Here is a 27,454-nt window from a genome sequence, read left to right on the forward strand (position 1 = left end):
GTCAACCTAGCACTCCATTAGTGCGGAATTGTAGAAAGCGAAGGTTCAAATGCAGATCTACTCGAAAACAGCTGATCGTCCGTGATGATGTCAATGTTCGTCGATTTCAATGCAAAGTGTACTCACAGCGCGCACAATTATGCATTAGGTGCACGGCAAAAGGTAGAGTAAGAATAAAACAAAAGTGTTTTCGAAAACGAAAGTTAGGACAAAGCAATCGTGGGAGAAAGAGATCTAAGCGTAAATCGAAGCTAGTGTATCAGCAAACTTTCGAGAAATTCAAGACGCGAAAGAAGTGTACGTCGACTCCGAAGAATATAAGTGCGGAAGTGATCGTGACCTGCCATAGCAAAGCTGGGTAAAAGCAAATGAATGATTAGGCTTATAGAATTTCAACGCCGGCAGGGAAACACGATTACAAGTGAAACTCAGTGGTTTGAAAAGAGGTCGAGCCTGTCACCCCAGGTAGAGAGATGAGCATTTCACCACTAGTACCACTACATTTTTAAATATTTTTTTCATTGTACCAGTACAATAATCATTCAGAGATTTAATGAAAATATTTACGAAATTTGAGTTAATTACGCTTTTACGAGTGATTAACCAGATTTTCAGCTCTTTTTAATTGTTCCAGATCCCTCATAAAGCGGAATAAAATGCTATGTTTCTTTTTCCGAATATTCTCCTAATTTGGAAGTAAACAAGTACCGTAAGACAATGTGGCATCATCGTAGAAGTACAGACACGTGTAGTCATTCGCATCTTCGTCGCCACCGTTTCATAAACCAAGGACAGTGTAAATTTGCAATGTGATTTGATTTGTGAAGAAGAAGTTACATTACCAATAATTACAGTTTTTGTTAGTGTAACTTTTCCAACTGCAGTGCCGGACTGGCCACTTGGCTACTTGGCAATCGCCAAGGGCCCCGAGGCTCGAGGGACTCCGCAGGAATCATGAGGCGCAGTGCCTGTAGGCCTTGGTTGAATTTTCGCGATCGCAAATGCTTTCTTAAGTCTTCCTACCAAAAAGGTTGCGGAAGCCTAAGTTCGTTTATCCGAAAGAAATCTTTTCGGATCCCCCCTTTTTTTCGAGAAAGTAATTGATTTGCCTCAAGTGAAGAATTACGTAAAAAACTGTCAAGGTAACTGAAGTAACTTCACGATTACGTTTGATTGTCTCAATATTATTGTAACTTTTTTTGCGATCTGTTTTGTACTACATATTTAGTCAATACAGAAATATATATGGGTGGGTGGGAGGCCTTTAAGGGCCCGCGCCAAGGGCCCTCAACCTGGTAAGTCCGATACTGTCCATGTGCGATCATTTTCAACACAGTAATAGGAAACCACAGCCACTTCCTACTTTTAATGTTGTGCATCCATTGGCTCTAATTCGTTAACACAAGCTGCTCTCGTGTTAGATTGTTATTAATGCAATATTCATAAGATTTTTTACACAACCTGCTCTTAAATAGAATGTAACACACTACTTCTCCGTATACGTTAATTTGGTATTATACTTGTTTTTATATACCAGATCAGAGAAAGATAGTGACATCTTACCTCAGAGGAAATCTTCTTTACCTCTTTATTGAATTTCTGCACCATTATTTCAAATGGTTTAGGTAGAAGAGCTGCATACCCTTACTCTTGAAAAAAAAAAAAAAAAAAAAAAAAAAAAAAAAAAAAAAACTTCTATTACCCTATTATTTCACAGTACACAAACAGTGTTTGTTAATGTAACTGATTCATATACGTTCTTAACAATATAGTAATAGTAAATTATGTATATACTTTTGTTTCTTCTGCAAAGAAAAGAATTAATATGCCTGTCTGTTTACGTACCTCAGATAGTGACTCATAACTTCTTTTGAATAAGAGATAAGTACCTAAAATACCTAAAACATCATTTTGCATGTCTTGATGATGTTCTGAAAATCGTCAATCAAATAATTGCTTGGAAATAAATAAGCCTTGATGTGTAGCTTAATAAGAATAATATTAGAGAATCCAAATATATACATTTTGAATACTTAGGTAACGGGTGTTTACTAAAAATCCGGACAAATTTCAACATATGCCAACAGTATGCAAAGTGACACTGTGACGCAAACTAATAGTGTGATTTTGTAGTGTATGTTGTTTCATTTCTGATACTAATTTTATTCTTTTTTCTTATTGGAGACAAGTGTGAAAAATGTCAAAGAATATATACTTGTGTGAAAAATGATGTCAAAGAATATGTACTACGAGAAAGGGTGTACAAGTTGTATTCAGAGAACAAAGAAGCTGGAGAAAGTCATAGTGAACCATTTTCGCAAGGAAGAAGTATCCAAGAGTACCGTTTATGATATTTTAAGGCGTTTTAAGAAAGATTTGCCCACTTTACGCAAGTTTGGATCTGGTAGAACATCAAGACTAGTCGAGGTTTTACAACGAAAATTGGACCATAAGGATGGAATTTCGCAACGTCAAGCTGTAAAATTGTTCCGCTGTTTGCTTGTGACAATTAATAAGACATTAAGAAAGCTGAACGTTGCATGTCGCGAAAGAAGACCATTCCTGACCGTAATGAAAAACAAAAAAGTGAAGCGAAAAAGTTGTGCGCTCGGCTTTACCGAAAATTTTCGAAACATTCGTGGATCTTAATGACGAATCGTATTTTACCCTGTCCAACTCCTCTATCCACGGCAATAGAAATTTTTGTTCATCCAATGTGTCCTCTACGCCTGCTAAAGTTAAATTTTTAACCAAACAGGCATTTGAAAAGAACATTCTGATGTGGATTATATTTGGCCCGAATCGCATTAAATTCTACTTGAGAAAACTGGAAAAAAATGTTGTACAGAAGCTTTCCAACAGTGCGAAGAAAAAGATCAACTATGTCTGCAGACACGGAGTGGTCGAGCAACAATAGGTCCAATTTTGTATCGTACTTGGTTCATTGTTTAGTTTGTGATTTTCTTTTCCTGTACATTTCAAGGAACTAAATAAATTGGGTTCCATCAGTAGTACAGATTTTTTGTAAACACCCGTTATTTTTTGTAAATCTTAGTTTTCCGTCTTTGGTTTGGAAAGCATGGTTCAATTTCCTGTAGAATCTTCATTCTTTTTCGGATTCCACGTTAGCTCTTGTTCTATATCCCAGATGGTCAAGAAAGGCAGTGAGGTCCTAAATAAGCAAGAAAGAAAATCATAGAATCGTGTAATACATTCTAATAATACAAATATAACATTTAGAGTAGATTAACACATCAGTATTTCGTAACATCCCATAAAGAAGTTCGAGCATAATAGACAAACAAAAGCCTTGTGTGAAGATGATTCTGCAACCAAATCTATATATTGATTTATTGATCCTTTTAATGAAACATAGAGGAGGCATATTTCAGTTATTGTTATTGAGATTACTAAAGAATATTTTCATTTTCAGGGTGGATTTGCTGCTGTACCTAAAGAGAGAAGTTGTTTCAAGCTGAGAGTAAATCTTGAGAAACAGTTGTGCTTGACAGTACAGCAAGTATCGGATGGTATGAGAGAATTGGAAATTGAACGATGTTTCGGTGTATTAGTCAGTCCAGGAAGACATGTGAAACATAGTGATATGCAGCTTTTGGAAATGGTATTAATTATGATTATTTCACAATAGTATTTTGTAAATAAGTGGGAGAAGGATAGAATTACTCAAAAAGAAATCTTGTAGTCATCACATTAAATTGAAGAAATAATAATTAAGTACAAATCTATATACAACTCCGATGTGTCCAATCCCATTATATTCGTTCACTCTGACTAGGGTAATTGTTATGTTGACACTTATGTGTGTATATTTAAGAAATCAGCTTATTATCACTTATAAGAAAAAGCATTTTTTCAGTAGCACTTAAACTCAACTTCTTAATCGCCATGTTTGTCTCATGTATAGATATCATATTAGGATAACTTTCCAGTTTATCGTGTACTGTTTCGAGCAAAACAGAGGTTACAGGTACAGACTTACACTACATTGTTTTTAGTGTAAATGTGTTAGCATCTCTAGTTATCCGGTTATTTGTTTCAGTTTAGGTTTTCATGAAAAATAAGCATTTTGTATTTTCTATTCTTTATCCCTGAAGCGTTCAGCGGATATTTTAAAGGGTATTACTATATAGGGATGGTTTGAAGAGTTTTTTTTTCATACATAGAAGTAAATTCTTATTTTGATTTGATATATATCCCTTACTTTCGTAAACTGTATTTTCGTCAGCCACTTTTAAATATAAAATGCTAAGATAGCGACTATCCACAAGTAGCATTAATAATTACTTAACACGCCCTTATTTCTCGAAACGCTATTACAACTGCGTATACAAGTCGGACAAGTATGGTAGTTATGATTTTCATTCACCCACTTGTCAAAAGTGTGTCACAGGAGTCTGGTGACAATTCTACAGCCAATGCGGATCCCAGAACTGACTTAACATGAGAACAAATTACCCCGAGGAAGACAACTATCGATATATATATATATGGTACCTGATTCCGCTGCTATAAACGTGGTAAGATTTGTGGAATTACAAATCCACATAGTCCTTCGATGTGAGTAGCAAGTAAAATGGGGTAAAGTGCATCTGTTGCATCAACGTGACTGAAACATGTACAGTAATTAAGTTTTCAATAACGAAAAAAAGATGAACTGTAATGTTGTGCATTTAGTGCGGGGGCCACCTATAGGTCCTGTTGGATCTTAAAGGTCGAGAGCAAATTATTATTGGACTTTGTCTAATGGTACTAGTGGATTATTTCTGGCTTGGTCACATGTTCTGAAAACTGAGAGTTTTTTTGGCAATATGGCTGCCAAGATCAAAGGTCGCCGTAAAATTACTTTTTATCAGAAATCTTTAAATATATTTAAAACGGTTGATTTTTTTTAATAGCTTCTACAAAAGTTCAGAATTAAATTTTGAGCAAACTCACTAATTTTACCTTTTTGTCCAGTAGCGTAGCGCGATAAAAAATTTAGGGGGGCACTGTTTCCTAAACTATCTTACAAATATCTGGACCATACAAATATCCATATGATAAAAAGGTAAGTAGATATTTCAGGGGAGAAATTTGGGACATGTACCTCCCTGTCCGTCCCCCACCGATGCGACGCTCTTACCTAAAACCTACCTTTATCGCATAAATCCGCGCAAAGTTAAATGCTGGTATATAATGTAAACGTAATTATATTCTACATTTTATTTTATTTACTTTTACGATATTTAGTTAAATGTAAATCATTGTAATTTCTCAGAGGTTTTATTTCATTAAGTAGAAGTAGTCTTGCTGTATTTAGCAAAGCCAGTACTAACTAGTTCTTTTTGTATATAACATTCATTTTTTATATTGTCGTTATCTGAGTTCTGAATATAAGTCCTATTTACTTACTAGAAAATAATTTTATTCTGCAAAGATACTTCAATTGCATTCTCGCTTATTACCATGTGAAGTTTGAAGTTATATATACTGATATTTGTTTATTTTTTTAATTATATTAATTGTTTTCTCTCCCATCACTTCAAATAGTAATTACACTGAACGTACAAACGAAGATCTTATTTCCACTTTTCTTTACAACGTACAGCACTAAGCTGGAATATAATTGCAATCGATAAACAAATAAAGTGATATTTAGTTGTTATTTAGTTTAAAATATATACATCTTTTACACGAATAGATGCACATAGATGTGATTTATAAAAATAGACGTGACTCGATAACATCAATATTACGTGAGCGGATTTTTACATTCGCTACTTTCACAACTGCAAAATTGACAAGACATGACATATATGCGACACTTGCAAGATGTGGCGCCTTTGGCGTGGGAGACCCGGGTTCGATTCCCTGCGGGAGCTCATGTGGTTCGGATTCCACGTTAATCAGTAGGTCCACGTCTCATATAGCCTCGCTGCTGAACGGGACGTTAAACCCAAAATCAACTCAACTTGCAAGATGTGTTTCTTGCGCATTTTTTGCAAGTGCAGGGGAATGGGAAGTCGATGGGGAGTGTTCCAAGTGTCATTTCTGGGATCCATTCGCCATCATAGTCTGTGTAGTCATACTGAGATGGGTTGAGTTCTGGGGCTTCATCAACTATGTGGTACCACTTATAGCACTGAAAGTAAGCTCTTCTAATGTGAAGATGTATCGAATATGAGGTTTTCGGTAATTTGGAGAAATCCAGACGCTGCATGCGATGATACTGGTAAATTCTATCGATGAGAATTTACTTGATATCATCTGCACTAGAAAGGTTTCTGCAGACTTTTATCATAGTTTCTGACAGTTCTTCTTTGCCGAATTCAGTCAGATACTGTGCCATGTTCTTTGCAATATTAACAGCAGAATACTTGGTGCCAACTTTTCTTGTAGTGTCACATTCAGTTAGAGCGTGAACTGCCGGTAAGACACCAATCACGGGACTCCGCAACATTCAGCAAGAATATGGATGGAGACATACCGTGAAGTGATCCCAGCCCCACATAATACCCTTGACTTTTGAAGTTTTTCTGGTAATAATACAAGGCACAAGAAAAGGCATCAATTTAGAAGATGCAAGAATTAGGCGCTTAATGCTCGAGTTGAAGACTGCATGCTTAATATGAAAAAATATGCTCTCATCAGCTTCTTCTGGCTCGCATTGCAAATCAGGGATATCGTTTATTTCTTCGTTTAATATGCGAAGTTTCTTTCCCCACAAACTTCTAACCCACCGATATACACATCCATCCCTCGCAATTCATGATTCTGTTTTATTTTCATCAAATAGGCAGCGAAAAGCATTTGCAATCTGTACTAATTTTGGGAAGATGCCCAGAAAGCAAGCATATATTTTGGAATTTGCGCAATTGATGGTAATTTCAATTGGTTGACTCTCACATCTTCTGAGGCGTTCGTGCGATTTTACACTACCCTCTTTATACACATCGAATATGATATCTATTGGCTCAGTGGTAGAGCGTTTACCTCTGGTGCTTGGGGTCCTGGGTTCGATCCCAGCCTCCACCAAGTGAACTTTGTGGTGGACAAACACCGTGTACGTGGGTTTCCTCGGGGTCCTCCCGTTTCCTCCCACTTTCTTCATTCCACCATTTTATTCATTACTCATCATCACCGTCTCCTTTAGCCTAACCGGCATATCCGTGGGACGTAAAACTCAAAGATTTTATTTCATTTTTTAACTAATATCGTAAAAGTAAATAAAATAAAATGTAGCGTATATCAGGGCTTATAGCGAGTCACTTTTTTAACTAAAAGTTTATTTTTTTCAAGTTGGTCACTAAAAGTTACTTTTTTTTTAAATTTGCCACTAAAAGTTACTTTTTTGGGAGGTAAAGTGACTTTTTCGTGTGATTTATGTTTTGCATTGGCAGTTTTCTAAGAAAAATATTATAAAAATAAATGGAAAAAGGTAGAAACATTACTCTTCTGAAAGCTTCAGTAATTGGTGCCACGTATTGAGTGAAACAAATTACCCCAGGGTTCCTCGGAGGGTTCGAGACAGGGTCCAACTCAAAATTTTCAAATGAAAAGGGGCGTTAAGTAATATATCATTTGAAAGCTATTTACAAAAGAAAGACGATGGAATAAGTTTCGATGTTCTATAGTAAACCTGTACAAAATGGTGGCATGTCAAAATGTTAATAGAGTTTGCATTGAAAAGTCTTTTGCCACCCCTAGAAATCTGAAATGGCTCAACAGATATCAAAACTCAAAAACACGTATTTCGTCATTTCAAAAATACCACGTATTGAGTGAAACAAAATTGCTCCAGGGTCCCTCGGAGGGTCCCAGACAGGGTCCAACTCAAAATTTTCAAATGGCAAAAGGGGTCAAGTAGTATATCGCTTGAAAGCTTTTTACAAAAGTAAGACGATGGAATAAGTTTCGATGTTCTATAGTAAACCTGTACAGAATGGTGGCATGTCAAAATGTTAATAGAGTTTGCATTGAAAAGTCTTTGGCCACCCCTAGAAATCTGAAATTACTCAACAGATATCAAAACTGAAAAACAAGTATTTCATCATTTCAAAAGTGCCATGCACTGAGGGAAACAAAGTTGCCCCAGGGTCCCTCCGAGAGTCCCAAACGGGTTCCAACTCAAAATTTTCAAATGGCAAGGGGGGCCAAGTATCGTTTGAAAGCTATTGTTAAAAGAAGGAAGACGGAACAGGTCTTATGTTTCAATACCAACCCTGCTTGCAATGGCGGGGGGATTAAAATGTTAACACAGCCTTCATCGAAAAGTCCGTGTCACTTCCAATGATCCGAAATGGTAAAACATAAGATGTCAAAACGCTAAAAGGTGTGTTTCCTTATTTGTAAAGTACAGCTTTTCGATGTACAAATATTTGTCCCAAAATCCCTGCAGGCTCCCAAGTGGGGTCCAACTTAAAATTAGCGAATAGGAAATGGGTCAAGTACCATATTGTTTGAAAGTTATCGGTAAAAGAATGAACATGATACAAGTTCGGAACGCCTATGCAAACCGTATCCGAAAGAACAGGGATTGGGTGAATTGAGAGATATGTAAACAATCACATTTATTGAAATGCTTAATTAACTGGACACAATGTCTGGATTACTAATTAAGACTACTATTTCAGGTAGAAGTGTGCCTACTACTACTTCTGACGTTATTACTAATATTTCTATTACAAATATTAGTACTATTATTAGTACTGTATTACTACAATGTGCTTTACAAGACTGTGTTAACATTTTCAGTCCCCCGCCATTTCACAAAGGGCCAGTATACTGACAAGACTTGTTCCATCTTCCTTCTTTTAACAATTGCTTTCAAACGACCATTTACAACTTTTACGTTGATCCCCGTCTGGGACTCTATAAGGCACCCTGGGGCAACTTTGTTTCCCTCAATAGGTGGTACTTTTGAAATGATGAAATACATATTTTTCAGTTTTGATATCTGTTGAGCCATTTCAGATTTCTAGAGGTGGCCAAAGACTTTTCAATGCAAACTGTATTAACATTTTGACCTGCCGTGATTTTGTACAGGTTTACTATAGAACATCGAAACTTATTCCATCGTCTTTCTTTTGAAAATAGCTTTCAAACGATATTCTACTTAACCCCCCTTTTCATTTGAAAATTTTGAGTTGGACCCCGTCTGGGATCCTCCGAGGGACCCTGGGGCAATTTTGTTTCTCTCAATACATGATACTTTTGAAATGATGTAATACGTGTTTTTTAGTTTTGATATCTGTTTAGCCATTTCAGGTTTCTACGGATGACCAAAGACTTTTCAATGCAAACTGTATTAACATTTTGACCTGGCGCCATTTTGTACAGGTTTACTATAGAGCATCGAAACTTATTCCATCGTCTTTCTTTTGTAAATAGCTTTCAAACGATATACTAGTTGACCCCTTTTGCCATTTGAACACTTTGAGTTGGCCCCCGTCTGGGACCCTTCGAGGGACCCTGGGGCAATTTTGTTTCACTCAATACGTGATACTTTTGAAATGATGAAATACGTGTTTTTTCGTTTTGACATATATTTCACCGTTTCCGAGTTTTAGGGGTGGCAAAGGACTTTATGGACACCATATATATATTAACAACCTTCTAACGTTGTGCCTTAAAAGCATGGGGATGAACAACGTATGACGTTTAGAGATTGTTGTTATTCATTATTTACAATGAGTAGGTTAACGTTAATTAAGAGGAATAATAACAACTTTACGCTTTGTTTAATAAATGTATTGGTTTAAGCAATGTTACGATGTTTGTGTGTATGTTTGAATGTGAATGTAACATAACTCAGATTACAGATTGCAAACGTCTAGAAATTATATTACGATTAACACGCACATAGCTGAGGTACACATACCTGCTTAAGCGATGAGTGTTTGGTTTGATGATGGTATTTTTTAGTGCTGGATTGCCTGGACTGGATAGTTGGTTGTATGTAGTTTTTAATTTAATGCCAACTAGAAGCCAACCATAACTATTGGACTATGGTTGGACGATGAACGTAGAGTAGATCACCTTTGATTTATTTGTGGTTGTAATGGAATGCAGCTCACTGCTAGGCTGCTTTTTTTTCAAAGTGTCTTTGATTTTTTTGATCCACTTTTGCTTTTTTTGATCTCGATTCTCTTCAACAAGAGGTTTTTGTTTATGCTTCCAGACACTGGAATTCGCTTCGTTGATTATTTGTGTTTACCTCAGCTATTGGTGAAACATTGGTTTCAACCTGTATTACATTGTGACCAAATTTCCAGACTAACAATTGTTGCATATCTGAAAGTTGTGCCACATTCAAATTGTGTCAATGTTAACAGACTATTTTTCACATTGATGATATTACAGATTTTGTTTACAACTTTACAAATCAAAGCAAAACAAATAAACTGACGACTTAGCGTCTCGCCATTAATTTTAGTGACAACACAACATGAATACAACCATTTACGAAAACAAACAAATACACGTGTTTCTATGACATAATATTACATAATTGCTTTAATTTAATTTTTTTTTAAATTTTAATTTTAATAAACCTTAGTTTTTCATTACCAAAAATAAATTCTTAAAACCGTACACCGCTACAATATATATATGATGATGATCAGAAAAATGGAAACACCTGAACGAAATGGCAACTTACCAGATTAATATGGTGTCGGGCCATCTTTCGCCTTCGGAACAGCCTTGATGCGACGTGGAATGGAGGCATAGAGGTCGTGAATGGTAGCAAGTGGAATTTTACACCATTCCTCATGCAGGGCATCGGCCAGTTCTGTGAGAGAGGATGGAGGTGGAAATCGTCGCCGGAGTCGTGTTTCCAAGACGGACCACAGATGTTCAATTATGTTGAGATTTGGGGATTGGGCGGGCCAGGGGAGGTGTTGAACTTCATCCCGATGTTCCTCAAACCACGCTGCCACAACGCCAGCTGTGTGAATGGGTGCATTATCATCCTGGAAGATGGCGTCTTTGTCCGGGAACAACATCCGGACCATAGAATGCAAGTGGTCTCCTAAAATTGCGACATAATCGTTGGCAGTGATTCGTCCGCTAAGTGTGACCACAGGACCCAATGAAAACCATGATATGGCGGCCCACAGCATCACCGAGCCGCCGCCATGTTTCACAGTTGGGTGGAGACACTGCAGATCATAAGCTTCTTTGGGCGTTCTCCACGCATAAACACGGCCCGTGGTTGGGAATAGGGTGAAGGATGACTCATCCGACCATATCGCACGTTTCCAATCCTCAACGGTCCAAGTTGCATGGTCGCGGCACTCTTTGCGGCGTGCGAAAGCGTTATGGTCCCTGATGAGCGGTTTGGCCCGTGCAACACGACCCCGTAAGTTCATTTCATGTAATTCGCGGCGGACTGTGATTGTCGAAACAGGGTGGGGGTGGTGCTGATTGAGTTCCTTCGTCACTTACTCCCCAGTGGCACGACAGTTCTGCGTGACAATGCGCTTTAATACCCGGCGTGATCTGCCACTCATGATTTTCTTCCGCCCACTGTTCCGCTTCCCCGATGTGGTTTTCCCGTCCGAGGCCGTCATCACCTTCGACACTGTCCCACGCGACACACCTAACACAGTAGCCACTGCCGTCACACTTACTCCACATAACCGCCCACCAACAATTTGCCCTCTTTGAAAATCTGAGAGGTCTCCCATTTTACACTACCTCCGTCTGCTGCAGCCACTGGACACTGCTGTTCCACTGCGCCTGACGTAGTATGCAGCAGAGCCCTGCAAACCCAGGCCCGAAGACGGCCCGGCCCGACCCGAATGGATCTGAATTCTGTGCCCGGCTCGACCCGGCCCGGCCCGAATCTCGAGCCGGGCTCTAACCGGGCCGGGCACATTTCGGGCCGAAACGGGCGGGGCACAAATCGGGCCGAGCCGGGCCGGCCCGAACATTGTGAAAGACGGATCGGAAACTAATGTTGGTAGCCTGTGTTAATCGTAATGTGTTTGGCATGGGCGGCGATTAGGGGGGGCAAAGGGGGGCAGTTGCCCCGCACTTTTTTGAAGTAACCAATTAATGTATATAGTTTCATTTGGAAATGTAACGATTTTGTATGTGTTACTGATTAATAGGAAAAAATGCTGCCATATAATATTTGCTGTTGCGTGAATACGTATTGGTTGTCTTCCCGTGGAGTAAAGAAAGCTACAATAATTGCGTTTTAATCGCTACAGAAAATAACCCCAAAAAATAACCTATTGGAGCACAATTTCAGCATACTTTCATTTCTTCTTACAGGGGCTCGATATGTTAGTGAGCCGCTTTGAAGCTAATCGAAAGAACATTATGCAAAAAAGTAGGGCCTATTTCACAAGTTATTCTTTAATTGCACAAAAATTGACAGTTCCTAAAATGTTTTTTCTTCTTTCTAAAGTAAGGAATATCGATTAAAAAGAGCATGATAAGAAACAACTTCTACCTTTTCCATTGTTTTGTAGTGTAATATACGAGTGAAGTGTTGTGTTGAAAGATGTACGAGTGTATATACAATAAAATTTAGTAAATTGAACATAATTCTAGGTATTAAGTTTATTTCGTATAACTGAAGTGTGGATTGATTCTAAGTATTGTTGTGTTTTGATGTGTTCCAAGAAAGTGAAAACTGCACCTAATGGCAACGAACATATTTCAAGAAGTTGCAAAAGCAAATATTTCTTATTATTATTATTATTATTATTATTATTATTATTATTATTATTATTATTATTATTACTACTACTACTACTACTACTACTACTACTACTACTACTACTACTACTACTACTACTACTACTACTACTACTACTACTACTACTACTACTACTACTACTACTACTACTACTACTACTACTACTACTACTACTACTACTACTACTACTACTACTACTACTACTACTACTACTACTACTACTACTACTACTACTACTACTACTACTACTACTACTACTACTACTACTACTACTACTACTACTACTACTACTACTACTACTACTACTACTACTACTACTACTACTACTACTACTACTACTACTACTACTACTACTACTACTACTACTACTACTACTACTACTACTACTACTACTACTACTACTACTACAACAACAACAACAACAACAACAACAACAACAACAACGAGACCGAAACCATGAACTGGCGTGTTCATACGAGTAGCGCAATGTGTAGTAATGTTCAATTAGCACGGCAGATTCCAAATCATATTACATGTTCCTGTATTCTTTATAATTCGATGCTACAATAATAATAACAAAAAACAATGATCAAATAAATCACCCAGACCCCAGGATCGATGAAGCGTTCCTGGAACGGTGCGTAAAAAGTAAATAATAGAGCTATATGACGGAATGCGAGGCAGTAAATCAAAACAAAATCCACACATATCATTGTTGATCAAAAAATACCTCAAAAGTCCCCTGAATGAAAAATGTATAGATATCAGCTATCAAAAATGCCTCTTAACATCACATATAATAGAAGGGATAGTTGATATTAAGAAAATGAAAATATAAGGTTTCCTAAGAAACCAATAGTGCAAAATGAACGTCGCTTTACTGTATGTCCTTGTACGCATCGAATGGCACGGAAACAGATTCAACAGTTTCAGGCTTTAGAGCATTTCTCCGTTCCTGAGTACTAAAATCTCTTTCAGTAGACGCACTAGAAGCAGGGATGACGAGATACTGACGCGTTAATTTACACAATTTTGGTAATGTTTGTTCTTGTTGCTTCCACCACTGCAGTATATCTAGTTCTCTTACACATGATGACATGTTGAGGTAGATGTCTACTTCATCATCAAATTCACCAGAGACTGAATGTCTATCTTCCCAATCCATTAGTTTATTCTTCTTGGTAGGTGGTTCAAAGTTATGCCAACTAGCCTAAAGGAGACGATGGTGAGAAATAAATGAAATAGTGGAGTAAATAAAGTGGAAGGAAACAGGAGAACGCCGCGAACCCCCCACACGGTGTTTGTCCACCACAAAGTTCACTTGGCGAGAGCTCGGATCAAACCAGGGACCCCATACACCAGAGGTGAACGCTCAACCACTGAGCCACCGTTCCAGGAACACCTAATCGACCCTGGCGATTGGGTGATTTATTTGATCATTATATTTTGTTATATTTGTAGCATCATACTATAAACAATACATGAACATGTAACACCATTCGATATTTGCCTTGCTAATTGAACATTACTACAAATTGCACTGATCTTATGAGCACGCCAGTTTATGGTTTTGCCCTCCGTGGTCCAATGGTAGCGTACCAAATTCTACTTACTAGGTCAAGTACTTGACTTTACCATACGTTCTTTAGGTAACTACGGCTCAGGCTGAATGGATGATGATGGGATGAATTGGTGGAAAGAAAACAGTGGGAGGAAGCGGGACCACCCCAGAAACTCCCATGCACACGATGTTTGTCCACAACAAAGGTCACATAGCATGAGCAGGGATTGATCCGACGACCTCTAGCACCAGATGTGAGTGTTTTTTCTATTGAGCCACTATTCTCCCTCGTAGATCAAGCATCGGTTCACATTCTACGCAGACCGGCCATAATAACTAGCATTTCTCAATTTTATTCTGTACTTAGAAGGTAAATTCGGTACCACCAGACATGTCAACTCTGACGCGAAGTCGTAGCACTTGTAGTAGTATTAGCAGTGGTCGTAGTAGTAATAGTAGTAGTAGAAGTAGTAATAGTAATAGTATTACCAGTACATCACAGTCTTGAATAAAGAGTCAGTTTCCCAAACACATTACGATTAACATAGGCTGACAGTAAGACCGTACAAACACGGCAAAAATAGAGGTAGTGGGGGACATTAAAAAAACAAATAGGCTGACAACATTAGTTTCCGAACCGTCTTTCAGAGTATCGGGCCGAGCCGGACGGCCCGATTCCGCCTGAAATGTGCCCGGACCGGTTAGGGCCCGGTCCAGTTTGATATTACTTGAAACGGGTCGGGCCGGGCCGGGCACCGGGCCGAACCGGGCGCGCCCGGCCCGTGCAGGGCTCTGGTATGCAGACCACCAGCGGTCCGGCGCTGCGGGCGCCACGACACCACTGCCAACCCATACATCTGACGTGTTGCCAACTACAGGTGTTTCCATTTTTCTGATCACCATATATATATATATAATATACTGTTTATCTAATCATTGTCATGTTTTCTTGGTTTTGGTTTTGAATCAACGTTGGAAGGTCTTGTAGCAAGTTACACATGATGGAAAATTTCAAAAATGTTCTGGAAACAGGGGAAAGTCTGGGAATTTTTTCCACAGTTTTATTACCCACCCTGTATGACATCAGGAAGTAATGCGATTTACATAATGAATCATTGGCAGTGTGTACCATAGATGACCTAGTGAAATTGTAACATAATCATTCACGCCTGGAGTTCTTTAATATTGCTAAACTGCTAGTGATTAAGTCACTTTTTCGTTTCCTACTTCATAAGCTTTCGTTGACCTAACAAGTCTAGGAATCAATTTGCAGATAGTCGGCTTTTCTGGATTCATTTTAAAGGTGAGATATTTACTGTTGAAAACACTCTAAAACTCTCATTTAAAATATTTAATTTTCACACAGCCCCTTTAAACAATATCAAAATAACTTATTTTTGCTGTATTTCAGTAGTAGCGAACCGTTTACAAATGAGAAATGGCAGACATGGATTCAATTCTCTGGCAGTTGAAGAAGATTTTTTAAAATTAATTTACTTATTTTATTATTATTATTATTATTATTATTATTATTATTATTATTATTATTATTAACATAACATAACATTTTCCTGCTCTTAAACAGCCTCACTCACTTCCGAGCTTTGCTGTCACTCATAGCGTTTGGACTACACCTCAGATTTGGCGATAAATTTCTACCCGTGTCACAGTTCTTGGAATCATGAATCGAATTACATAACTCATTTTACAGGCGGGGGGCCGCTCGATGTTCTTGAATTTTTCCATCACAAACAACAAATTCACATGTTGCCGACGCTATTTCAGATGGTGTTTATTTATACTCAAAGAACGCCGGACACAGCGCGCATTCGAAAAATTACTCATGGTCGTGCTTTACTTAGATATTGTCAAACAGACCTTACTTTAAAAATAAGCATTAACATTATATATTATATTAATTATATTCATAATTAATATAACAATATATTAATAATCGTATTTATTTTCAGGTATCAATGGGTTCAGGAACAGGAGAAAAGCAATCTTATGTTATTACTGGACACTTGGACCCAATGGATCCAGCGTTTGAGGCACTGAACCAGGAATCGCCACGAGAAGGACGAATGTATATTACGGTTGCTATGGACCTTGTAATCAAAGGAATACAGGAGCCTGTGCGTTTTGTTATCGAAACTCAAGTCAAAATGTTTCCTCAAAATGAGCGTTTCTGGTACTTCAGTAGGAGGCCTCTAGTTCAACAATTTTTTCTTCATTTACGAGAGGTAATTGTACTTAAAATAATGTTGTATTTTAAGTTCTCTGATGTTTGAGCTTTTGTTTTGCGTCCTTATGCAGCACCTTACGACGGGAGCTCCCTCGTGGCTAAGCGGTTAGCGTACGTGCCTTTGGCATGGGTGATCCTGGTTCGATTTGCGGCGGGAGCTCATGTGGTTCTCCTACGTTAAGCTGTAGGGTGATTCCACGCCAAGTCAACCAAACTTTTGGGGAAATTTAACCCACTATTGCAGATTTAGATGAAATTTGGTAGTATTATAAAACTCTTTATGCTGATTGCTGGTATGTAAATTTTATTGCAATAGCATCAGCAGTTCAGAAGTTGTTGCATTTCAAAAATGGGAAGAATTCCATTTTCAACCGTCGTGACATGATATTTCTCTTGATTTGTAAGAACACTAAAAAAATCATATTTCGGTTCCTATTAATCGAGAAACCTTATTCTTTTATTATTATTATTATTATTATTATTATTATTATTATTATTATTATTATTATTATTATTATTATTATTATTATTATTATTATTGTTATTATTATTATTATTATTTAGATTGTCTTGAAGTTATTTACCATGAAAAAATGAAAACTTTCCGTAGAGCTATTAGGAAATTTGTAAAATCATTTGAAAGGTAACGTTTTAAGAAAGAAAGAAAAGGATAACTACAACGCCATTTTGTAAACTTTAAACCTTCTTTCTCAAAATCCTCATCACGAATTTCAATGACTTTTTCTTTGTTTGAAAGCTTATGACATCTATTTTTCACATATACGAAAATTGTAATGGACCATCCAAGCACTGAGGAGATATCCCAGTCAATGTTGCTAACTGATTGCGAAATAAACTTTTTCCAATAATTTCATACGATTTAACATATCTCCTCCAAAATTCCTATAAATACTCTTCAGTACCCTAGAAACACGCCTCTGAGCATTTCCGCTCCTCCCAAGCAACCCAGTTGTCAGGGTTACCAACCAGTTTCAGGGTTGCTTGTCAAATGATGTTACTCAGTTTAAAGAGTGAATATCAACGGACAGAGTAGACCTGATTTCGGACAGTTCTACAGTGAACGAATTTATTGAAACTGTTGTATGAAACATACACAAGCTTATTCCCCATTCGTACATCGCAAGATGCCAAGCAAAGTACTTGAGGTAGAAGAAGATCTAGATGACCATTCTGCTTTAATACTTACGGATTTCAGTGAGAACTATTTATTTGTAGTACATGATGAAGCACAAGGTTATCACTGGACTCATGGACACTCTTCATATGGTGGTGGTTTATTTTAAGTCAGATGCAATACTTCAACACAAAAGTTACTGCATTCTTTCAGATGACATAGAACATGACTCATATCAAATAGTCTTTCAAACACAGGAACTAGTAATGTCGGATTTAAACAAAATTTTCCTCATATACCAAAAGCGGAATATTTCACTGATGGGTGTGGAGCCCAATATAAAAAACTTCTTAAATCCTTGCTTCCACTCAAGTGATTTTTCGTTTCTGTGAAAAAAATATCATTAGCATCAAGTTTTTCTGTGTGCACAAAAAGGAAGTACCTGTTGTTCGTGCCATACTTCAACTAAGATTTCTGAGAGCAAAAACTATTTCAGGGACACGTGCAATGCATTGCTTTGAAAAATTTGGCCATTCAGGATTGGAGCGAAGCGTACAAGTCTGGATGAAGACTTTACTATTAACTTTGATTTTGATGATAGTGTTGCAAAGTCTGTGGCCCAATGTATAACTACTCATACATACGTGGCTTGTGCTTATGATGATCACTGGTATATTTGTTTCACAGAATCAGTGAATAGTGATGAAGACGATGCATCAGTAAAATTTCTACATCCTCATGATCCATCTTTCTCATTTTATTAAGCTGAAAAGGATTCCTGCTGTGTTCCGTTTACTCACATCTTATGTAAAATGGATGTAACAACTGCTACTGGCAGAATATAACAGTTATCTCCAAAGTCTCTAAAAGTAGTTACTTCAATGTGGGAAACGTTTATAAAAAGCACTTGATGTTAATATCTAATTAAAGCAAAACCGAAGATTTATTTTATGTGCCATAACATGTAGGCCTATAACTGTCAGGCTTCTTTGGTAGTTAATTCTGATTAACGTTAAAAAATGCTAATGCCCGTTTATTGTTCAGATTATTGTATTTTCCCTTAATTATAAATTTTCAAAACTCCCTATTTCTCCTCAGTGCTTGGATGGCTCATCACAATTTTTGTATAGTGAAAGTAGATGTAATAAGCTTACTGTTAAATGTGGGCACAGATACGTCTAATGTTGTGACAGGCAACCCTGAAATTGGTTTGCAACCGTGACAACTGGGTTGCTTGGAGGAGTGGTAATGCTCACAGGCGTGTTTCTAGGGTACCGAAGAGTACTTATACCAATTTGGGGGGGAGAGGTGTTAAATGATATGAAAGTTATTGGAAAAAAGTTTATATGGCAATCAGTTGGCAGCACTGACTGGGATATCTCCTCAGTGCTTGGATGGCCCAACACAATTTTTGTGTATGTGAAAATAGATGTCATAAGCTTTCAAAGAAAAATTCATTGAAATCCGTGATGGGGATTTTGAGAAATAAAGGTTTGAAGTTTACAAAATGGCGTTGTAGTTTTTTTTTTTTTTTCCTCAAAATGTTACCTTTCAAATGACATTATAAATTTTCTAACAGCATACGGAAAGATTTCATTTTTTTTTTTTTATCATGGTAAATAACTTCAAGACAATCTAAATAAAAAAGAAGAATGTTTCTGGGATTAATATAAAGGGAAATATGATTTTTCAGTGTTGTTACGAAACAGGAGAAATATTATGTCGCGACTGTTAAAAATGGATTTTCTTCCCATTTTTGAAATGTAATAACTCCTGAACCGCTGATGCTATTGCAGTAAAATTTATGTACTTGCAATCAGCATAAACAGTTTTATAACACTACCAAATTTCATTCAAATCTGAGATAGTGGGTTAAAAGCTTGGTTGCACTGACATGGAATGACCCTGTAGATCCACTTGTCATATGGCCTCGCTACAGAAAGGGACGCTAAACTCAAAAATCATCATCATCATCATCATCATGAAGGACGAGACCTACTGTTAACATAAACTCCAAACCATGACTACTACTTGAATCCGGCGGAGTTGTCGGGTATGCATACTATTATGAAAATCAATCCCTACCACACTATCTCGCCTTCAAGAAAGCTGTATTACAGGAACATAACACCTCCTGGTGCACTTTCGTTCTTAAGGTTCTCCTTAGAAAATAGTTTTATGCTTGATGAAGGAGTGAAATGTCTAGCTATAGATAAACCACTTGATAAATAATCTTTGGGGTAGTTCTGTGTCCAGAATCGATTTATGGCGAAAACGTTTGCCGTTCTTAGTGTGAAGCGAAATACATGTATATGCAACAGGAAGTTTACGATTTTCCACAGTTATTACGTTTGCTTTTCGTAGTTATTGTTATACCGAATCGAATCTCAAGCAATTTAGTATTTTTTGCTTTCGTATAAAATAGTATATTCGTTTACAATTTGATATTAATAAGAACATAAACTATAGAATAGGGGAGTAAAAGTGATGATATTCTTTTCTTTCTGAAATGTTATAAATTTACTTGTAAAAGACTTTGTGCTTAGGCATTAATGTGAAATGTCTTTTGTTCTTACTGATAGTAATTTGTCAAAGAACAGGTTAAAGGACTAGATCCTATTCTCTGACGTATGTACCGTGTGTTCAGTAATGTAAGGAGCAAAATATTTATCAGATGTGTCGTGAGTATTGTACTGCGAAAGAAATGTGAACATTACAAACAAGAAAAAAGGAGTGGAAGCTTTCAAAATGTAAGTGTTTAAAAAGTGGCTAGACGAAAGAAACCTTTACAAGCAAATGGTAACAAAATCTAGAGAAAGAAACGTAAAATCGAATATACTATGAAGAGAAAAACAAACTGATTAGATCGTTATTTAGAAAATTGCTTGTTCTGAGGTATGTGATAAAAGATACGGTAACCATTATACTGTTAACATTTATATTAGTTTAATAGTCTTAATTTGCAATATTCCTCGGCGAGCACTATTATTCTTTCTCTGAATAACAAACGTTCCAGTACCATGACATAATATGATGTTTCGACGCCACAAAAATAAAACTTCTTCATCGATACTATTTTCTAGTGACAAAATCCACTTTTCATTAGTAGTTTCGTCTCTTAAGATCTTGTTCTATTTTATCTGCTCAACTTCGTCTACCCAAAAGTTTTCATTGCTAAGACTTCATGACAAATCTATAAACCTCGCGACGTACCCCCATTCGTGTTATACGTCTCGTTACATTATGCGTACGATATTCGATGACATGTAGCTATTGCGAAGCTCCGCAATAGCATGATCTGAATTCAGCTGTTTCATCGTCTATTCTCATGTAAGCGTGGGTTGAACAAAGAACGTTATTCCTATTTGATTGTGAAGAATTTCCTGGGTACTCTTGAATTTATAACCTATTAAATGGAGAAATATGTGCCTTGGCATATGATGTAGAATTAGTATTTTCCAATTCTGTTTCCATATACCAGTTAACTTTTATTTATATACAAATTACATTTCATTCCATGTTAATATATATATATATATATATATATATATATATATATATATATATATATATATATATATATATATATATATATATATATATATATATATATATATATATGTATTAGGATATTTGCACAAAAAGGATAATTAGTACTTTGGATACATAATGTAATTAAACGTTTTCATAATAACTTTTAATTTATTCATTTAAATGTCAGCTAATCTAAAAAATGAAATGAAATCTTTGAGTTTTACGTCCCACGATTATGCCGGTTAGGCTAAAGGAGACGGTGAAGATGAGAAATGAATGAAATGGTGGAATGAAGAAAGTGGGAGGAAACGGAAGAACCCCGAGAAAACCCACGCACACGGTGTTTGTCCACCACAAAGTTCACTTGGCGGAGCATGGGATCGAACCCGGAACCCCAAGCACCAGAGGTGAACGCTCTACCACTGAGCCACCGCGGCCCCCAGCTAATTTAATGAGAATTAGTTTACCATGAGTATGGACTCCTTTAGGATATTATATCGAGTCGAGTGGAAGTCTCCCAGCTTGAGCTTATTTTGTTGATGCTTGTTCACAGTTTATTTTCATGAATATATCAGTAATATTCTTGGTTCAAAAATTCTACGTGATTATGAGTTTCACAAGATTGATTCTCCGATTACGAGTTATAGAGCGTTTGGAACACGAAAGATAAAATAAAATGGTTAAGTACGTTGTGAATTGTTTCTCCCATATAGGTTCAATTTTAGTTATAAATTATTTTTAAAATATTCAGAAACTTTCTCAGTCAGGCCCGCAACTATAGTTTGTGCTGTCTGGGGCAAACATGAAATACCCCTTCCCCTTCCTCCCCTACCTACTCTCCAATACAGATCACGAAAATGTTCTGTGTTGCCCCTGTCAGTTTTCGGACCGGCTGTCATATTCATTTTACCTAAAATTGGACTCAGATGTCATCTGGACTGTCATCAATCAGCTTAGCGATGCGGAAAACTATGGATTCAACACTAATATCAGTCATTTCGGACAACATATTTTTCACGCTTCCCCCGCTGAACCTCCATGGCATAGGGGCTAAAGTTGGAATTGAACGGCGTCGCTAGTGTTACCATTCATCTCAATGACCCCGAAAAATATGAATCTGAAGCTGATGTCAGTCATTTCGGACATGTTATTTTTCACGCCTGCCCAACGCCCTATGACAGTAAGAGCTAAGTTGAACAACGTCGAGAGTGTTACTGGTGATCTTAACGACCTCGAAAACTCTAAATTTGACTCAATATCTGGCGTCCCAAGACTTTATCAATTTTATTTATGAATATATTTTGAACCCTCCGTAACCCCTCAACCGTGCCGAAATTCGAGAAGATGGCTTTGTAGGCGATTAGATCTGTCGGAAATCTATCTGTGTGCCAATTTAGGTGGATCTAGGTGGCTGCTTGTGTGCAAGAAGTTTATGCAGAGATACCACACAGAGATTATATTATTCTTATACATATATACACAGATAAGTAATACTTTTCTGACCAAATTATATACTTATTTATTAAAGTTAAAATTAATCGTAACAGTTTCAATAACTTAACTTTATCTCCATCAGACATTAACTAGCAGAAATACCTCTAGTTACGACTTATTTTAATTTTAATAAGTAAGTATATACTCTGGTCAGAAAAGTATTAATTATTTAAGTAATAGTTCCAAAGTGAAGGTGGATGAATATATATATGTAGAAGACGGAAAATAAGCACCCGGATATGAACTTTTGTCATTTCGTTTCAGTCGTCTGCGGGTAGATATTTTATTGTATTGAAACAGGTTCGGATTCACATCTTCTATCGGTCGATGCGACAATAAATAACATTCATGGAAATACTTGCTTAGATTATATAAAGAATGACCAATATTTGTAGAATACACAGCTTCTAAGCAATCTTTTCTACTCTGATTGTTCGATAAGGGTACAGTTTTCGTCTGAGAAAGTGGGACTGCCTTCCAGAGACTAAGTCTGAGAAAATGACCCTAATCCTTACGAATGTCCTTTAGGTTCAGCTCTTTTCCCTGAGTTCTTGTCAGTCAGGAGTAGAAATTAACGATACTATTATAGTGTGAATATGATAATTTCTTTTAGACAAACGAAATAGCTACAATACAGAAAATTACGGTAATTTTAAGTTGCAAATGCGGTACGTTATTTATATTTTAATTCTAGAACGAACAAATAAGTGATGAAATAAGGAAAATACCGTAACTACAAACAGAGTACTATCACTAACCATCTGCTTCACGCGATTTGCTAATTGTTTCACTGCCAGTTCGAGTGTCTCGATAACACACCTTCATCCAGTTACCTTCCTTGGAGCCAAAACGAAGGAGTAATTTATAAAAAACCCATTGAATTCAATAGGGCAAAAGCAACAATATTTGAAAACATTCTGCTTTTTTCTGATATAACATGCGATTCATCCCAACTGTCTTTTGCTTAGAAGAAGTATATTTCAGGAAACAAAGTAAAATCGCACTTACTTGCAATGTCACTATTACATCCTTAGAAAATAAACCAAAACTTGAATAAATTTTACTGCATATAAGACGAGTAACTTTTCTTTCCTTTTTCTAAGCTGGGCTCTTAAAACAATATTTCTGTCAGGAAAACAGATAAGGGCATTTGTAATTCATTTCCTGTGAAGTCTTTCAGCAAGTAAATCTATAACTTGTATTGAAAATAAACATACGAACATGGTTAGTAGAGTCTTTAAAAGTATGAATCTATACAAAACAAATCATTTTGTTTATCATTTCCATCTCTGGTGTGTGAGGTCGCTGGACTTTGTGGTAGACAAACACTATGTGCGTGGGTGTTCTCGGAGTTCTCCCATTTCCTTCCACCCTATTCATTCTACCGTTATGTTTCATTTTCTCGTAGACACAATTGATTTTATTCTTATTTTTGTAATTGTAAATGAAAACTTTGTATTTAGTTGTTATATTCGAGGATTAATTACATATGAAATATTTATATTCACTGTAATAAACACCCATTTCGATGGTAATACGCGATATAAGTGTGTGTTATCTCCAGTAGGAATAACCATGGGTCGCAATACGAATCTTACCGATTAATGAAGAATAGCAAAGTAGCAGCATCGTGTTTGAGTACTTGGGGACAAATGTACTGTTGATTCGAAGATGTTTTCCATCCGCAATATATTGAAAAGATCAGTCCAGTTGTGCGTACTTTTTGGTTGTTTGGAATTATTTCTGTATACCGTAAAATGCGTCCTCTCGCTTAAATAAATAAATAAATAAATAAAAAGTTTTCATTTGTTGTATATTTCTAGCAATAATTAATACATGAAAGGACAGTGTTTCATTTAAAATAACCTTTACTGGGAATTTCTTCACATACATTTTTAATTATTTATTTATTGTAAGAATGTCTTCATAAAAAGTGTTGTTTCCTTATGCTTTCCAGCCTGACTTCTTTTAAAATTTCAGGTATTATTTCGATTTTTTAAAATTGTTTTTTCAGGTTTCCTCAAACGAAACGAATGAAGTTTATTATGAAGTTGTTACAATAGAAACCTCTGGAGAGTTGGATAGGAGTCGAATGAATTTGTCTTTGAATTTTGCAAGTTTAATCAGAACGCCAAGCATTACATCTATAGATGCATTAACCCCAAAAGATGAAAAAATGTCAGGTATTTCTGCTTTTGTAATTAAATTTAACGTTGGTTTTAATTTAAATTATTGTTCCGAGTGAGATTAACAATGCCCCATTGAAGGAATCTTGGCAAGAAATAAATGAAATGAAATGTAGTTTATAGATTCTCTAATGCTACAATATTTCATTGGCAAAAGAATTCAAAATTGGATTACCAAGGCTGGACATTCATAAGAGATTTAAGGAAAAAGAACCTAAATGGAAGAATAGACCCTCCAGGAAGAGATGAGTATTAATAATTTGAAATAGAAAATCCAAGAAACCTGCAATTGTGTCCAAAAAGATTCTTGTATGTCTTATGAGAACATAAATAGAAATAACTCTAGTTTCTTGAAGAAAAAATTGATGTGTTTTTAAAATGTGTATATGAAGAAAACATATATGCAGAAAATATTTCAAGAAAAAGGCTACAATTAAGAGAGTCATCTCTGCAAATTTCCTCGCTAATTGTAAGTGGGACATTCCATGTCAAATTAACAGGTCATCAGACGTGACCATCTCAGATTTTTGTAAAAATTGGTGTACAGCTTTATTATAGTGAAAGATGAAAAAATCCCAAATATTATCTCCCCCCCCCTTGAAAGTGTCTCCATACAGGGTGTTTAAAAACGTCAAAAAATTGCATTTTTTCAGTTACATTGATTACTAAAAATTGTCATAAAATGGTTAATATGTGCATTAAGACGTGAAACAAACATCATTGGAAAGCTTAAAGATTACTCTACAAGTTGTACTATATTGAGAAAACCTGTAAAATAAAAAATAACACTTCAAAAATTAAAATTAAGATTTGAACTTTGAATTTCGCATAGAAATGTTCCTCCGAATTTGTTCAAAATTGTTCAGAATGTAGTCTCATATGTGTACTAAAACACCACAAAGTTGTATTTTGGGCACTCAATGGGATTCGATTCAAAATTCAACATTAACCTATCATTGCGCGATATTGACCGTGTGAATATCTGGGTTCAGATCGATCACCAACCTGCAGCACCAAAGGAATTTATATTCAATTTAATTTGTTTCTAGATGTATTCATTTCAATTTTCACAATTATCCACCTTTCGAGTTATTTAGAGAGGTATTACGTTTCTGAACAGTACTCAATACAAGTCATTATTCTTATTAGTCAGTATGGATGTTTTTAAATATTTATTGGCTACATTGATACATGTTATTTTCATTCCTTTGTTTCAGGATTGCTGTCACAGATATGTGGAAGTGGATAATTGAAATAGGAAAAATAATTTATTGACTAACTGTTTGTGCTAAAAGTGTGTGAAGTAGTTGTGAGCAGTGTCACATTGTCCCATAACACATTTGATACAAATATTGTGAAAGGGAGGAAAATATATCCCTCCCTTTCATAATATGTTCTGTAATAGCAATCCTGAAACAAATGAATGAAAATAACATGTATCAATGTAGCCAACATAAATTTAGGAACATTCATACTGACTAACAAGAATAATGACCTGTATTAAGTAATGTTTGGAAACGTAATACCTCTCTAAATAACTCAAATAGTGGATAATTGTGTAAATTGAAATGAATACATCAAGAAACAAATTAAATTGAATATAAATTCCTTTGATGCTGCAGGTAAATAGCTCCAGGCAAATGGTTATCGATCTGAACCCATATATTCACATGGTCAATATCGTGCAATGCTTGGTTATGTTGAATTTTGAATCAGGTCCCATTGAGTGCCCAAAATACAACTTTGTGGTGTTTTAGTACACATATGAGACTACAATCTGGACAATTTTGAACAAATTCAGAGGGACATTTCTATGCGAAATTCAAAATTCAGATTTTAATTTTAATTTTTGAAGTGTTATTTTTTATTTTTACAGGTTTTTTCAATATAGTACAACTTGTAGAGCAATCTTTGAGCTTTCCAATGGTGTTTGTTCCACGACTCTAGTGCACATATTAACCATTTTATGACAATTTTTAATAATCACTGTAACTAAAAAAAATGCCGTTTTTTGACATTTTTAAACACCCTGTATGAGGACACTTGCAGGAGGAGAGAGGTAATATTTGGGATTTTTTCATCTTTCATTGTAATAAAGCTGTGCACCAATTTTTACAAAAGTCTAAGATCGTCAGGTCAGATTTTGCCATTTCATTGGTTGATTTCACATGGAATGTCCGAAGTTCCTTTCACATAAACGTGTCACAAACCCAGCGGAATTTACAAAGAAATAAAAGAATTATGTGTTTTATTAGAAATACAACGTAATTTTGTCATAGTTTTTTTTTTAAATATATTTTACACACCTAATATGCATAGCTATTCAAGCTATTCAGTATTTTACACATAAACAAAGAACTGGATAGAAGAAGACCACAAAATATGTCGAACTATGAACTTATAGAAGTATTTTCTCCGTCCACATTTACCAACGAGCTCTATTGAAACCTGTCTTTGTAGAGTGACTTGTTAACATACATTTTGTAGCAACTTACTTATTTAATGATCATAAGGAAGTCCTATAGGTACAACTGCTGCTATTATTATTATTATTATTATTATTATTATTATTATTATTATTATTATT

The 27,454-nt window shown here is 36.1% G+C and overlaps 1 protein-coding gene across 6 annotated transcripts in view; it reads left to right on the plus strand.

The window, feature by feature from the left end:
- The window catches only part of GAPcenA (GTPase activating protein and centrosome-associated), a 772,500-nt gene that overhangs the window by 198,589 nt on the left and 546,457 nt on the right, over window positions 1–27,454 (plus strand). For all 6 annotated transcript variants that reach the window (XM_081765583.1, XM_081765580.1, XM_081765582.1 and 3 more), the window contains 3 exons: window positions 3,434–3,622; window positions 16,244–16,516; window positions 24,696–24,864. In XM_081765583.1, the coding sequence (XP_081621709.1) occupies window positions 3,434–3,622; window positions 16,244–16,516; window positions 24,696–24,864 (631 nt within the window). The remainder of the gene's footprint in view (window positions 1–3,433; window positions 3,623–16,243; window positions 16,517–24,695; window positions 24,865–27,454) is intronic.

The sequence above is a fragment of the Thermobia domestica genome, chromosome 7 (assembly GCF_964235325.1).
Source record: "Thermobia domestica chromosome 7, izTheDome1.hap1.1, whole genome shotgun sequence".
Taxonomy (NCBI): Eukaryota; Metazoa; Arthropoda; class Insecta; order Zygentoma; family Lepismatidae; genus Thermobia; species Thermobia domestica.